This window comes from Anser cygnoides, chromosome 5 (assembly GCF_040182565.1).
Source record: "Anser cygnoides isolate HZ-2024a breed goose chromosome 5, Taihu_goose_T2T_genome, whole genome shotgun sequence".
NCBI lineage: Eukaryota > Metazoa > Chordata > Aves > Anseriformes > Anatidae > Anser > Anser cygnoides.
Window position 1 is genome coordinate 9621962 of NC_089877.1, and position 16015 is coordinate 9637976.

At 51.0% G+C, this 16015-nt stretch overlaps 1 protein-coding gene across 2 annotated transcripts in view; it reads left to right on the forward strand.

The window, feature by feature from the left end:
* Positions 1-4823: 4823 nt before the first annotated feature.
* Positions 4824-16015, forward strand: part of BDNF (brain derived neurotrophic factor) — a 35476-nt gene continuing 24284 nt past the window's right edge. Inside the window, exon 1 of one of the 2 annotated variants that reach the window (XM_013177777.3) lies at positions 4824-5033. In XM_013177777.3, coding sequence (XP_013033231.1) covers positions 5031-5033 — 3 coding nt within the window. In that variant the 5' untranslated portion in view covers positions 4824-5030. Of the gene's footprint in view, positions 5034-5852; positions 5877-16015 lie in introns of those variants that run through there. The other variant, XM_013177780.3, reaches the window with a different exon arrangement.

Consider the following 16015-nt stretch of genomic DNA (forward strand, 5'->3'; position numbering starts at 1 on the left):
TTTTTTTTTTTTCCCCACATTTATCATATATGTTTACTCTTTTTAAAGGAAACTGAATAGAGTCAGTTTAAATGTTAAGTTGCCCACAGATGCTTCCCCTGTGGTTACAAGAAGCGAGACGTATTCTTTATTGCTGCAGGAAAGGGTCCCCCACCATGTCAAAGCACCCAGTAATCAGGTTGCAATAGTAACAGATTACGGCTGTCATGTTTCTTTTTTCTCCAGGTTCTGATTTCTCTCCCTATCTCTGGTTTTATTCTAGTAAGAGATACCCGGTGGCTCATTTTGCTCAGGTCATCCAGGAGAACTTACATGGGCCAATAGTTTCCATTACATTTATCTCATCTCCTGTCTTTTGCAGCTCACCTAAGTGAGTGCCACACAAGCAGATGAGATATAGTCCGAACTACATTTGCATCAGTGGTAGTCTGAGGAAAACAAAGCAAGGGCGTTTAATCTGAGTTCTCCCAAATCACGCCTCTTCCATGGATAACAGAAGGGGTTTAAGCAAAACTTTTTGCAGTGGCTGATAATGAATAAGTACTTCATGTAAAGCTTTCAGGCCAGTTCCTCAGCCCTGTCTGTGGTCCCGTCGTGCAATAAGAGCAGTGCAGGGGGACCCAAAGCAAGACAAAAGCGCAAAGCGAAGGGTTTCCCCGGCACGAGCAGACTGGTGGCTGGCACAAGGCTGGCGTCCCTGCTGTCCCCTCAGCCATGCCTCCTCCTGCTGCAGCCTTCGCTGCTGTCCCCACAGCATGGGTGCAGTGGCCGAGGCGCCTGCCTCCAGCTCTCGGCCCCAACCACCTGTGGGGACGGGAATCTGACGTTACCCCGTCTCACATCAGGCCCAGCTTTCCTGGTGGTGCTGAGCTCTAGCCACCGGGAGCTCTTCCCCTCTCTCCTGCTTTTATCAAGTGTGAAGATGAGCTCGGCGCAATTTGTGATTTTTTTTCAAAGAAATGCCTCCCTAAGGCACTGGCACGGGGTGACGAGCAGGAGAGGACATCGCCCCCGCCAAGGCATGTTTGGAGGAGCCCGCTGGTGCAGCATGCTCCTTGAGGTGAAAACACAGCAAACGCACCCGCCGCAGCCTGCCTACTCCATAGTATTTCCTGGTATTTTGAGGAGACGGAAAGCAAGCTGAAATGATCTGGTGCTTTAAAGGAGGACTAAGCATTGGTGGGAGGCTTGTTTAGTATCTGAGTGGGATCATGACTACGATGTTCATCTGCATGTTACCAGCACGGAAAATACGCAATTGGGAGCGGTTTGAAGACGAGTAGGCTCAGGAAGAAAGGGAAACTATTCCAGGGAGGGAGGAGGTAGCGGCTGCTGATGCTTGCAGCATGAAGATCGTGGAAAAGCTGGAGATATCAGACCGGGATAATCTGCAGGAGGAGGAGATCAGGCACAGATCAACACTTTATGGGAGGCTACCCTAAAAGCATTCTGGCAGGATAGCATTTACCTTCGGGGCAGCAGCAGGGCGGGTGCCAAACCCGCCTGTTGAAGCAGCAGGAGGTTACCAGCCAAATGTGCATGCCGTGACCCTGGGGGACCTTTCTTTCAAACGTGCCTTTAGTTTGCTGGCATGTAGAGGAGCTGGCAGCCACGCTTCACGCCAGTGATGATGCAACGTAGCTCTCCTTTCAGAAGTGTCTCCATAAAGCTGACAGATGCTGTTATCGCCTGGTTCTGCCCGGATCGCTAGCCCCGGTGTTCGAGGCGGTTTTTGGGTGATGTGTAAGCGAGCAGGGAGCAGCACGTGCAGAATGGATGCAAGGTGTCTTCCAGCGCGTGCCTAGCAGGGTAGTCATCTGCACGTTGTGGTAGTCTTTCAAGTATGTGAAAAAGCCAACAAATAACAGCTCGCTGCTTCTGCCTGATGCTTGAAGCCAGGGAATGAACATTTGCAGCTCACTTAGGATTTCGGTGTGTTTGGCAGGTTGGTTCAAGGCACCATGACTTTCTAGCAATGCTCCTGCAGTATTCTTCACATTCTTTTGTCTAAGAGAGGGGAAAATGTATGACTGATTCCTGCTTAATTAGGCCTCATCTGCTAAACACTTTTGTCACTATTTACATATGAGTAGTCCCACTGAAGTCAGGTCCAACAGCTGTATACTTCATCTGGTAACAATGTAAATCCAAGATAAACACACTTGGAACAAGAGATGTACATTGCCTTATATGTATGAACTACCTGAATAGAGCAAATGCTGTGTCGTACAATTCTGGCAAGGGCTAAAAGCTATCCTGTTTCAACACCCTGTAAGCAGATCACCTGATTATTAGTCTTAAATGATGGACCAAACTCTTCACACTAGTGCTGACTTGTACTGAAGAGTTATAACTTGCCAAATGAGTAACTTGGATTAATTGTTTGCCCCTATGATAATATGAAAAATAAAAATAAAAAATATTCCCCACATACTCCCATCAAGTGCCTTTTTGTGGCTGGGTGTCCCATGGCCTCAGGATCTATTCTCCTGGAGGTAACAACCAGTCAGGAATGGGACGTAGGGAAAGGAAATGGCTGGAAACTTGATGGACAGCTGGGTTTAATTCTGTCTCAGCCCCTTTCCTCATTCCTTTCTTGCAGGAGTCTCTCTGAACTGCCTGCCAGGGACCCTTCTCCACCACTGTTGTGCGTTCACTCATGTCCCATCTTTGGCTCTGGTCCCTCAGAGCAACGTGGGCTGTTCTGTCACCAGTGAGTGTCCGTGCGGGGACTCTGACTGTTCTGTACTACCTCCTCCTCCTTTTCTGCCAAGGAACTTTGCTTTTTGGCATCCCATATCACCCTGCCCGTGACCTTTTGTTCTTCCATACACCATATCTCTAGAGTCTTGATTACTGCGCTTGTTTTTTTCATAAGTACTTCAGACTGACATGATTGAGGCAACGTGGAGCAAAATCTCCCTTCAGCAAACACATGCTTAATTTGGTCTGATGACCGCGAGATGGGTTATCAGCTGCTGCCTATTCCAGTGAAATGGGTGGGGTGGAGTTGGATTATCTTAAACAGAAGTGTTCACCAGAAGCTCTTTGAGATAGCTCTATAAATGAGTATTCTTGCATGTTGTTCTGTCAGCATGACCCTGCCTTAGTATCCTTGGCAAAGCTCATCCATTTGCTCTGGAACAGGCCTGAATTGACTGCGTGTCCTGTTCTTGCTGTGGGTCCCTCTTAGAAAGCCTTCTGTGGAAGTTTTTAGTAAGTTTAATGTTACTGTGTCATTACAATACTGTGATCCAGCGAAGTTTCCATCTGGACATCCTTAATGACTAAGAACTTCCTCAGAAAGTGAAAATACCTGGAAGTTAATGATCTGAGAAGTAGGTGAGGAACAGATAGACTACTTTCTTACAAATGATACAGCTAGAATGACTTTCTGGATGAAAGACTGTATTTCTTGAGTTTTGAAGTATGTAGAATTGTTTGTTTGCTTTAATTGATACTACTTCCTTACTGAGTTGTCTCTACCCACAAGTGCTGAGGACTCCCTGAAGTCAGAAACTTTTAGGGCTCAGATGTGTACTTGTATGACTTTCTGTCCAAAGCAGACCCCACCGTAGTTGTTCTACTCCTCGGAGGGAGAGGTGGCAGCTGTTGGCTTAAAAGGTTGGGAGAAGGCATGGTGTGATGTAGTCCCCCTTTGTTAAAACACTTGTGGGGTGTTTTAAGTGGCATTTAAAAAGTGGTGTTCACAACTGGTACTAACACTATCAGTGCTTCCAACGGTGGAAAGTTCAGTTCCCTGACTGAAGATCAATACTTAAGGATGGGTCTTGGGTGACAAGTGACGGGGTAATCTACTGGGTGCAGCCTTACAGCAGCAGCAGCCTTTGGGAGCAGCTCTGTCCGTTGCACGCCACACGGGCAGCGTGTGATGCTGACGAAGGGGGTCAGCAGTCCTCTTCTGGGCAGGTCGGCTGGAGACCACCCGACGTGCCTTCTTGCACCTTGCCCCCAGGACGGCCGAGGCAGGAAAGTACCAGCTGTACCAGTCTTAGGGCAGCATCTGCTGGTTATTGCATGGATCAACATAAGTGGTTGTCATGGAAGAGGCTGCTGGCTTTGGCTCCCGGGCGGAGGTACCTGGGGCTCGGGCCGGGGGGGCACAGGCTCCGCCGGGGGAACGCCCCGCAGCGCCCTGGGAGCAGCCGCCCGGGAGGGAGCGGCACCGGGCGAGGGGCTCCTGCCTCCGCCTTCCCCCCGGTACCGCCGGCAGCCCCCACAAACTTTGCCGGGGCCGCAGGCCGCCTCCGAAGGCGAGGGCGGGCGGGCCGGTGTCGCCCCCAGCCCTCAGCTGGCCGCGGTGGGGGGGACCCGGGGACAAAACGGGGGACGGGAGCGCGGCGGCAGCGGGGCCCGCAGCCCTCCCGGGGTCGGGGGGTGGCGAGGGCAGAGCGAGGAGGGGGCGAGGTGCGGCGGGGACAGGCCGGGGGCTCCGAGGGAGCCGGTCGGGGCAGCGAGCCGCCTCCTCTTGCGGCGTGCAACAAGTCCCTGGAGCTCTCCCCGCGAGGGCGAGCGAGCCCCGGGGCCCCCGATGGGTACTCACCTGCCGGCTCCGCGCCGCCCCGTGTCGCTCGGCCCCGGGTGCGGGCGGGGAGCGGGGCCGGGCCGGGCCGGGCTCTCCCCGGGAACTTGGCGTCCCGCTCCGGCGTGCGGGGGGCGGCGGTCACGTTCCGCGGCGGCAGCCGGTAACCCCTCTCGTTCATTGGGATCACGTAAGAACTCGGAGGGAAACGTGACTCTGAGCTAAGGCGTTTGCGTACGTCTATAGGTTCTTAAAACTCCCTGCCAGCCGCTTTCTGTCTTCTGTAGGCACCAAGGTGGCGGAGAGTTGAAGCTTGCGGATATTGCAAAGGGTTATTAGATTCATAAGTCACACCAAGTGGTGGGCGATCCACTGAGCAAAGCAGAAGTTCTCACATGATGACTTCAAACAAGACACATTACCTTCCAGCATCTGTTGGGGAGACTGGATTTTAAGACACTTCTGTCTCCAGGACAGCAAAGAAACAATGGTGAGTACCAATAAAAAGCCTATTTTTGTAACTGGGGAGAGGGGAAAGAAAAAGAAAAAAAAAAAAAAAGGCTTGCGATGTTGCTTAACAACAGTATCTGGGGTACCACGGGCTGGGCTGTCTGGCACTTGGCGTGCCGGAGGACGGGACCCGCGGCGGCCGGCAGCACGGCGGTGCGGGCAGCGCAACTTTCCCCGGAACGCTCCGCTGCGGGGCTGCGCCGGGATCCCCGCCTCGGAGAAACTTGGAGCCGCCGGGGAGCGGCGCGGAGCCGGCCGCCCGCTGCCGACGGCTGTCCCCAGGCGGGCCGGGGGCCGGGCCGTGCCCCGAGCCGGGCCGGGCCGGGCGGGGGCCGGGGCGCGCAGGGGGCGCGCAGGGGGCGCGCAGAGGCCGCGCAGCGCCGCGCGCTTCACGTGACGGGCACGGCGGCGAGGAGCGGCCGGGGCGCGCAGGGGGCGCGCAGCGGTGCGGGGCCGGCGGCGGCGGGGCAGCACCCTGGACAGAGGCGGCGGGGGAGGCCCCGCGCCCCGGCGGGCTCGGGGAGCCGCGGGCAGCCGGTACCGACCCCCCCCCTCCTCCGCTCCTCACCCCTCCTTCCCGTCCTTCCCATCCCATCCCCTCCCCTCCCCTCCCCGCCCGCCGCCCTCTCGCCCCGCCGGAGCTGGGCGAAGTTGAATTCCTAGCGGTGCGGGCTGGAATAGGAAAAGGAGGAAAAAAAAAAAAAAAAAAAAAAAAAAAGAGTCTTGCAAGCTCCGGGGGTTGGTTTGACGGTGTCAAGTTTGGGAAATGCGAGTGTTTATCGGCACGATCTAGCCACTGCTTGTGGTGTTAGCTGTGACTAAGGTAAGCGGGAGGGTGATCCCCCGGCGGCACCCCTCTGCCTGCTGCCCCCGTCTCGGTGCCGTGGGGATGGGTTCCTGCTCTTTGCCGAGTTTTGGTACCTTTGTGGCTGGGCGGTGTGTGGAGGCTAGCGAAGGTAGGAGCAGCTTGATGAGATTTCACTACGACTTGAGTTAAGTTGTGCCTGATTTAATCTGGGAATCTCGTATCTCGATGTGCGTGTGCATGCTATGGGCAGAGATGCAACCGATCTTTACCTAGATAAGCAGATGCGACGGATTTTTCCCTAGCCGGGGATGGAAGTTGCTTTTGCATAGCTAAAGAGATGCAGCTGAGCTCTAGCTGGCACTATGCACAACTGATCTCGCATAGATAAAGAGACGCAGCTGATCTTTACCTACATGGAGATGAGCCGGTCCCCAGCTTGAGGGATCGCTGATGGCCCCTCTGTGTGTGCGAGCTACGACGGAACGGGAGCGCCGTGCATGTATTACTGATGATCCAATATCCGCAGCTACTTTGCTATAATTAAAAGGGGGGGGGGGGAGGTGTTTGACAAGCCTGAAACCCAAACGCAGCCCCCCCACCTGGAGATCGCTCGGATAAGCTTTCTGCTCATCTCCCTCTCTCTAGTCTCCCCCCCCCCCCCCCCCCCCCTTCCTACGTAGAAATGTAGCTAATAATATTTAGTCTCCGGGCTAAAAATAAGCTCTAGAAAGTCAGCAGTTTGGCGGAGCAGCGGCGGTAGCAGCAGTGCTCGCAGGTAGACAAGCTCCGGGGGTCTCCGGCTGTGCGCGGAGCCCGTGCATTGATTCCCCCCCCCCAGCCACCCTCACCAAACCCGGGGGTGTTTTGGGGAGGGGGTTCCTCCCGCGGAGGGGGGGGGGGCTCCGAGCCGAGCGGCGCTGCCTCGGCGAGGAGACCCCGTCCCCGTGCCCACCCTGCTGGCCCCGAGGGGCGGCCGAGCCGGGCGGCGCCCCCCTCCCGGGCACCGCGGGGGCGCTCCCTGCGGCACAGCCCCGCGGCCGCCCCGCTGCGGCGCCGGGCCCCGCCGGGGAGGAGGCAGCGATGGAAGGAAGGAGGGATGGGAGGAAGGAGGGATGGGAGGAAGGGAGGGAGGATCCCGCGGCCCCGCCGCCCCCGCCTCCCGCCGGGCTCCCGCTCCGGCTCGCACGTAGCGGCGCCGAGGAGGGAACCCCCCGGCAGGCGGGGAGGGGGCGGCATCCCCGCTGCGCACCCGGGGGCTTCCCCCCCGCGCCCCCCCGCGGCGCCGTTGTCACGGCGACCGCCTCCAACCCCCCCGTGGGCACCGTCCTGCGTGGGCCGGGGATGCCCCCCCGGAGCCGAGCCAAAATGGAGGTGCCGCGGGACGGCCCCGGGGGGCTGTGCGGGGCGGGGGGCTCGCTGCCCGCGGAGGAAAAGGGCCCTCGGCCGGGCGGGGGCAGGCGCAGGAGCGGTGTATTTTTCCGTTTCCACTTTGAAAACTTGCGTTTGCCGGGATGCCCGGGCTAGGCGCGATGGGAGGCGTTTCTCGGCAGCTCTGAGGCGAGGAGGAACTGGTCGAGAAGAGGCCGGCCTCAGGAGTGTCTGTCGTCGGCAGGCTGGAGCGCACTCAAACGCACCTCCTTTGCGGTCCCCGTGTCACTAAATTCGTACCCAAACGTCCTCTGACCGGTTTTCACTTGGGAAGGAGCCAGGTGGTGCCACTAGTGCCTGAACGCACTAGTGTGGTGGTGAGCCCTACCCAAGGCTGTCCAGTCCCCAAAATACACAGCTCTGGTACAGAGGAGGTTGCCAAGGAGCTTCTGTTTATGTGAATTTTCCACTCCGGGGATAATCTTGTATGTCTTCATACACTTTAATTTTACACCCGTTACTTTGTCACCGGCTCTTAAAACCTCTGCGTTCTGATATTGCCCTTCCTGCCTCCGCCGTCTTGTTTGTGCCCAGTTCCGATCGCTCTCTGTGGAGACGAATGGGACGGACGGCCGCTAACAAATGACACGGGGCCGTATTTGGTCACATTTGCTCGCAGTGACTCATACCTTAATCTGCAAGTAGCTTTATTGATTTTAGTACCTAGTATTTCTCCAGGAGCTGTCACCCATTTGGTGGTGGTTCGTCACCACCGTTCGTCTCTTATGGTTATGATAGTGTAAAATGTCGGATCTCCTCTGAGTATCTCTCCGTCCTGCAAAGCTTTGATGTGGCAGCCTGTCTTTCTCCTTTCTAACAGTTCTCTGTTTATTTTACCTGATGCCACAAGTGTTGTTTTCAGTGGTTCAGTGACTCTCAGGTGTCTGTGTCCAGTCTGAGATGTTTTCCTGTGTGGTATTTGACATAGGCCTGATCTTTCCCAAAGTTCTTCATTCTCTGTACCTCTCCATTTGCATAACCACTTGATTTTCAGAGTACTTCAATAATTTTCTAATTTCAAAATGATCTGACAGTTCCCACTACTTATTTCTAGAGGCCTTCCCTGACAGGCCTGGAGGATTGCATAGCATTTCATTGATCCGAGGTGGCTGGATTTGACTTTGCACAGCGAGTCCTTTATTTTGTTTCTTTATCACACCGATATTGTCGAGCTCTCAGAAATGCCCAAAGAAAATGCAGGCTGGCTGCCATTTAGTAACCATGCTCTGCTTCCTAAATACGGTGGCATATGATTGCCCAGCCACGAGAAATTCTGGAAAGGTGGATGAATCCCTAGGGAGAGATTTTGCTCAGTGCTGTAAGTCTTACCATGAATCACAGTAGTAAATCACCACTGAGCACTCTAAGATGTAGCTGCTAGAATTTTTTTAATCAGGTACACAAACAAAAAGAGCATCCATAAGGTTTCAGGAGATCTAGTTCATTCCTCTAGCAAAAAATAGTAATTTCAAGTGCTGTAAACAGCATCTTGTGTAAGGAACAGTACCTCTCTGAAAATCAGCAGGTTCCTTCAGACTTGGCAAACAGGCAGGTAGCACAAGCTGAAAGACGTATGGAGAGGTGCTTTCACAGCTTCCTCCCCTTTGGGCTAACATTAGATGGAGAATGCAGCATTTCTTTTGTTTGTGGAAAAAAACCCTTGGATGGAGGCTTGGAAACTGGGACTAACAAAAACAGGCTCATCCAAGTGGCCCTTAAAATGGGGACAATGGCTGTTGGGGCATAAAGAGCTAGAAAGAAGGAGCTGAGGAACGCAGATCTGGCTTTGCCATGCTTCTTGCCATTCGTGGTTGGCGAGTCCAGCTAGCAATAGGGACCACAGAATATGGGCAGATGATACATAAACATGAAATACTTTTATGCCTGGAAGTAAGTGTTTTAAACAAATCTGAGCAGCCCGTGTTTCCCTTGCAGGTGGGCTTCCAATTATTTTTACACTTCTTTTCTGCCTCTCTCCCACCTCATTGTTGGGAATGCTGAAGTGCCCTGGCAGGAAGATGTGATGGGACGTCCTGGGGCTTGTGACGAGCTGCTCGGTGCGCAAACCGCCCAACAGCTCCAGTGATCCCTGCGCCCACACGCAGGCAAGGTGCAGTGCAACGCAGGGCACTGACTTCTCCCATTCCCTGAAAATATCTCTGAGACATACTCTTGCAAAATTGTAGCCAGGAAAACATAACGACTGACATAGAGTTCATATAACAACTGCCCACCCATTTCATTATTTCACAAATGTGTGATTCGTGCTTGTGAGCTGTCACTGTTAACATTTCCATCTGTCTCAATATTGCTTCTATTCTTAGTTGCTATGTGATAGATGTAGGTGTATGAAAAGGATTTCTCCCCCTTCCCTGTGTCATGAAACAAAATAAACGAAAGCCACATATGTGTATCCATGCCTTTCATGAGGGCAGTAAGAAATACCAGCACCCTGGCGGCACTCCCTCCGTTGGAAGTAGCGGTGGAGTAAGAAACATACGGCTGGGGCCTCTGGGTACTACTGCTAGAACACGTACACAACGGGGAGAAACGTAAGTCAAAACCTAACCACAAAAGAACAATAATGCTTTGATCTGCTTTTGAACGTGTAGCTTTAGAGACCTATTTTCCTAATCACATAAGAATGGGAGTAATTTTGCTTATCGCATAATCCTAATTGGTGGTTTCGTGAGGCAGCCTCAGAGGGCAGATAGCTGGGACACACATGAGCATTCAAAGGTCTGGGCCCTTGGCTGTGGGGAGCTTTCCAGACCTGGAGCCTCCAAGGTACTTGTTGCTCGGACAGACAGAAAACTCTCCGCATGAGGCAGGCAAGTCCTGCGTTTGTCCATGCATGTGTGCCAGCGCTGGATGTGATGGGGTACCCGTAAACTCTTGTGGTCTCCTTACAAAATGCACCTTCTGGAGTGGCTAATAGCCACGGCCCACCTCCTGTCCAGCCCCTCGGCGGGGGCTTTGCTGGGGGGCTCAGCCGCTGCGCTCCCCCTGCTCCTCCAGAGGTAAGTGGCTCCCCAGGGCATCCCGTGGGTGGTGTGTGCGGTGGGGCTGTGATCGGCCGAGGTCTCGCCAGAAGCACCTAAATATATACTTTCTCTTCCGCCCACCTCTTAGTGGTCTGGTCTTTCTTTGTTTTTCTTCCCAAAATAGCATGCACAACCCAAATTTAACAAGCATAAGCCATACACGCTGGCCTCCAATTTATTTTGACATTTGGCAAGAATGATTACGCGACGCGTTCATTAAGTCATAACATTTTCACTACTTGGCCATTTCAGATTGTTATTGACTGTCGCGCATGTGAAAATAACAAATTTATTTATTTCAAAATGGGAAGTAGACCACAAACCTCTGAACACAATGTGTTGTTTCTGGATGCAATGTACACAGAGACTTTTAGAGGCGTAGGTCTCACCTGGCTGTAAGAAATAATGGTTCCTTTCTGAAAGGGGTGAGGAGGGGCTTATTATCCCCTGAAATGTTTATAGGGTTGTGCAGTGAAGGAGGTCTAGGCAGACAAGTTGTTTCCTTTTTCTTAAACAGAGCCCCTTCCTCCTGACAATCCTTTGTGGGGCTTATGAAAAATGCATTAAACAGTTACGGTAATAGATAATTAGATGGACCAGCTAAAAGCAATATGAAAGGGGGCTGGTAGCACAAGGATTACAGAAGGTGTGTGGGCATTTTGACATCCAGAAAACATTATAGATCTGGTCTCAGCTACCTCAGTCTCATGATGATAATTAAGAAATGTGGGTGTAGAAAAGCTATTCGCATGGTTAGGTTGGATTATTGCTGCAGTTCAAAACACAATTGGCACAGACACCCACACTGGACATGATTGCCCTTTGATGAGGCAGATACTGACTTTTTAAAGTTGACATAGTTAAAATTATGTCTAAAGTTTATGGGGCCACAAGCTTCTGACTGGATTCCATTATTATAACAAATTGTAACACACAAGCTGAAGCACTTTAAAAGGAAAAAAAAAATGAGGAACGTTGAGGAGGAAGGGACCCTGGCAGTGAGAATGCTTCAGGACTTAACCCTTCTCTCATCTGTTCAGCAGAGTAGAAGAACATGGGTGATGTCCAGAGGGTTTGCTTCATGTGAGTTTCATATGCATTCCCATACATCCTCTTCAGAGACAGGCTAGAGGGAAGGCCAGCCAGGCTGGTTCCTTGTCTGCTTCATTGTTAACCTGGAGCATAAATCTGGCTCCTCTATGGCTTGTGTGTTGTGCGGCAGATCTTTGCAGTTCTTTCGCCTCAGTTTGTTCATCAGCAATACAGATGTGTTACAAAATTCTTACCTGAGCACTAAAAAGATGAAAAATACCACGGATGGAAAACAAAAAAAAAGTTCAAGATTCTTTATAAGTAGATTTTTTTTTTTTTTCAAAGAGATGAGTGCAAATGGAAAGAGAATGATGGAGACTGTCTGGATGGGGTCTGTTAGTGCATAGGATAGGACATAACAGTATAGCTTGACCTACTCACTCTTGCAGGGTGTTATCTCTCTGTTAGAGACACTAAACGTGTGCAGATATGGAAACTTCAAAATATTGACTTCAGGCCTGATCCTGCTTTTGGGTGTATTTATTCTTTTGCGCACTTGACTTTTTAAAACAACAGCAATGGAAGAATGTTACACGGTGGCCCAGTGGTCATTCCATACTTATCACTTAATTGCCGTTCAGTTTTTCCCTGAGGAACCAGAAAAAGCCACGTGTTGATGAGAGAGACGGATCTGCAACAGCACCTGACACTTCAAAATCATCTCTTTTCCAAAATCTTCAACGCAGACTCAGTTCTATACTGTTTGACACTGTGTTCAAAGAGGCTTTCAAATTTTCCCCGTAAAACTATCATCAAAAACTTACAATGATGTTTGATATAATATTCAGATGCAAAACTAAATTTATAATGAGGACAATGGATTTCAGGCAAACAGGTGGTTACTAAAAGGAAAAAAAAATCTGACAGCAAATACCTTTTGAAAATTGACCAACTCTACTGAGAATGGGATGCAGTGAAAGTCATGAACGGGGTCAAGAGAATGGAGCTGCCGAGGTAGTTAGTTGGCTCTGTCAAATAAATGTTCATTCACATCTGTTGAAAGTTTATAAAACCATCTGAGAGGATATTTGGCTGAGTTTTGTAAACAGATATCTGATAAAATAGAGTTGGCCAAGAAAAAAAAGCCCTAATAGTTTTAAAGCGAGGCTAAATTCTAGTTTTGGAATTTTCCAGTGGATGACAATGTATCTCAAACATCCTTTGCTTCTGTGCATGCCCCTTGCTGTAGCCTGAAGTGTGATACCGCTTATGCTATTGTTGAAATTTTATTGCATCAGAAGGGAAAAAATGAATAATGTATCTATTGGCTATAGAAAGACATCCACACAAGGAGTGAATCTTACAGTATTTCCCATATCAGTCTCTTTCTGTGTCCCAAATTTGGTTTACCAACTAAGTTATTCTAAGTCCTTATACCACACTCATCCTTCATCGTGGTATTTGAACACCTTTCTAAGTGACATGACTAATATCTGCCACATGTTTTGCACTCATCCTTTCCCAAGGGAACTAATGCTTCAAGTCTAGTTTTTTTTCCTTTGCTTTTCCTGCTGTGCGTCGGTCTCTCACAAAGGTCGGGGTGGTGTGAGAGGTAAGAATTTCATCATGGATTCACCCGATTCTTCTCTTTCCCCTGGTGCTTGCCGCTACCTCAGCCGTCCGTCACTCTATCCACCACCTATTCCCCAGGCAGATCTGATTCTCCTGCTTTTCCCGCCCACCACCTGTTGTTTGCCTGCTCCCAAATCCTTCACCTAGACTCAGTCATCAGCTGATCCGACCACAGTCATAGTCCAGGATATCCACTGCTGTTCTTAGCGCCTTTTTTTTTTTTTTTTTTTTGAACTCTTTGAAAGATCCCAGCTTCTCTGACTTCAGAGAGGCTTTTGTTCCCCAGTCTATCGCCTTTGGCACCAAATAGTTATTTTTATCATCCCATCAAAGATCTCCTGCAGCATTCACTAAGGAAAATTCTGCTAGCTCACAATTTTTAGGGAGCCCAAAGCGACCAAAATATCTGACAAGAAGGCTGAGCCTTTTTTTAAGGCAAAGCGAGAAAGTTAATTTTAAATGGTGAGAATGTCATAATCGTTTATCCAGAGGGATTTTCCAGACAAAGTGGGGCGGAAATTCAAGCTCTCACAAGGCACGCGCTTCAGGGCAGAGGAGAGACGGAGAAGATGGACTTTCCACATTTGTTTTCTGCTGGGTTCGCCCCATCCCCTGGCACGCCAGCCTGCCCCAGAGCAGCAGGGCAGGACCGAGGCGATGTACTGCCGCCTCCACCACCACCAGAGGCCATTTCACCAGCTGCTGCTTCTGTGTGACAGCTGCCCGGGGCTCTGATTAGCAGCACGGCTTCCAGCTCGCCTCTGCCAGGGCTGTAAACGCGAGGCTTGTGTGTGTGATGCCAGTTCCCTCTCAGAAACTGAGAGTCGGGCAGGCTTCAGCGCCTGTTCCCCCAGGACGTACTGGGGATGATGCAGACGCAGTGCTGAGCCTCGTTTGGATCTGTTTGCCTCTTTGTTTCCCTCAATTTGCATTTCCGACGTGGTTTTCAGGCTGGGATGGCAGCAGAGCCCACATGTGACCCCCTAGGTGCCCTGCAGGCCAGCCCTTCCCATGAAGCCCACAGTTGCCTTTGGCTCCCAGAGCTAATTGCAGGGGGCGTTAATGCCCTCCTGCCCCGCAGCAGCCTCTCCCTCTCCAATCTGGCTACAGAGCTGTCAGTGGCCGTGGGTGACAGCGCAGACAGGGAACAAGGGCAGGGGGACTTTAACTCCTTCTGTAAAGAGGCAACTCTTCTGTAAAGAGGCAACCCGTGTCTCTCGGACATAGGCACTTTGGAGACTGTGGCTCGGAGAGCTGGGACCACTGCAGTGGTGGGACGGAGCTGTGGCCGTGAGCCCTCCCTGTGCCCCCCGGTACCACTGCCATGGTGCAGGCCCACTGGCCGTGCCCTCAGATGGGATGCTCTGCAGCCACAAGTGGGGCAATTTGCCTTGGTCTGCCTCATGGCCACTTGGTGAGGCAGAGGCTACGATAGCACAGGTAGGGAAGGGGTAGGAAAGGAAAGTTATAGGGTTGTATGTGTCCCTGGCAGGCTGGCGCTGGGTCGCAGCATCTCCTGGGGCAAGCCGGCCATGTGGCCGGGGGTGTCCGGACAGGAGGGCAGCAAACCCAGCGGTAAAACGAGCATGTTGTCATTGTGCCTCCCGAACTCTGACAACCGCTGCAGGTTTCTGGCAGTTAACGGGGCCTACATTAAGAAACTAATCAGAAACAAGCCCCTAGATTATACCAGTTCTTACTCATTTTCTTTTATCTCAATACAGCTCCTTAAAAGAATATTTTTAACGGATCTTTTAAACATTTCTAGTAAGAGGCAATAGACAAAATGTCATAATTTCCATATGAAGGAGTTTCTGTCAGTGCAATTCCTTTCTAAAAAGCCATTTTACCCTAATATGGTCCCAAAGTTTAAGTAACATATTCTGTCGCAATGACTTTTGCATCAAAACAATTTTTCTGTGTTTCATATCCAAGAAAAAATGTTGAATATTTAAATTCCGTATCCTTTTTGATCTTAATTCCCATCACAGAAGAGCTCTTTAGGCCTCATCAATGTGCTCTAGGTACAATATCAGAGTATATTTTTCATATGATGGGATCTAACCCAAATTAGGAAACCAAAGGGGAACACGCTATACATGCCTGGAAGGGAAACGGATTCTGCTCCGAGCATAGAGCAGGGTAAAGCATCAAACAGAAACATAACAAAAATATAAAATAATGTTTTAAATTCCTCGCCGCAGAATCCTTGCTTAAAACCTAGCACTGGGCTCTGTGCTGATTTACACACTTTGCATTCCTGCTGACTTCAGTGGTGTTTATATTCAAATAACCAAAGGCACAATAAGGCCGTGCAGGATGTCATTGGATTGTAATGAGTTATAGCTGATTAAACAGGATAACTAATGGAAAACAAGGAGGTGTTTAAAGGCACCACTCCTTTGCAATCATTTGCTTTTCAGCTGTGTAAACTCCACAAAAAATAAAGAGTGTCCAGGAAATAAATGCTGATAATGTTGTTTATGAGTTTGTACCCAAAACGCATGGGACCTCAGCCTCAGGTGTCCTGCCGGAGCAGGGGCTGGGTTTCACTTCAGCCCTGCACATGGGGGGGTGACACGGTCTCGTGGAGGCCACGTCCTCCCGTTTGAGAAGAGGCATCGGGCTCGAGGAAGGTTATTTAAATGCAGCTTAAAAATTCGCGCTGGTTTTCTGGTTTAGCACTTCAGGACTTTCAGACCTGGAGTGGCTGCACATCTGTCCCATGCTCCTGTCTCACCTCTGGGCGCCCGTCACCGACAGCCCAGCGCCCGCGGCCGGGCCTTCAGAGCCGCGCGTCCCTGCCATTAATCTCCCAGGCGGAATGCGGCAACGCTTGTACGCCACATGGTTCCAGTTATTAAATTAGCAGAAGATTAACAATCCCAAGTGTTCAATAAACAGAAAAGACAGCAAACAAATGAAATGCGTTAGTTAAGGGAAATTTTGGCTTTAATGCAACTAATCCAGCGTTTGTGTCGTGAACCACAAGTCGCGGTGACTGGGGGAGGAGGAGGA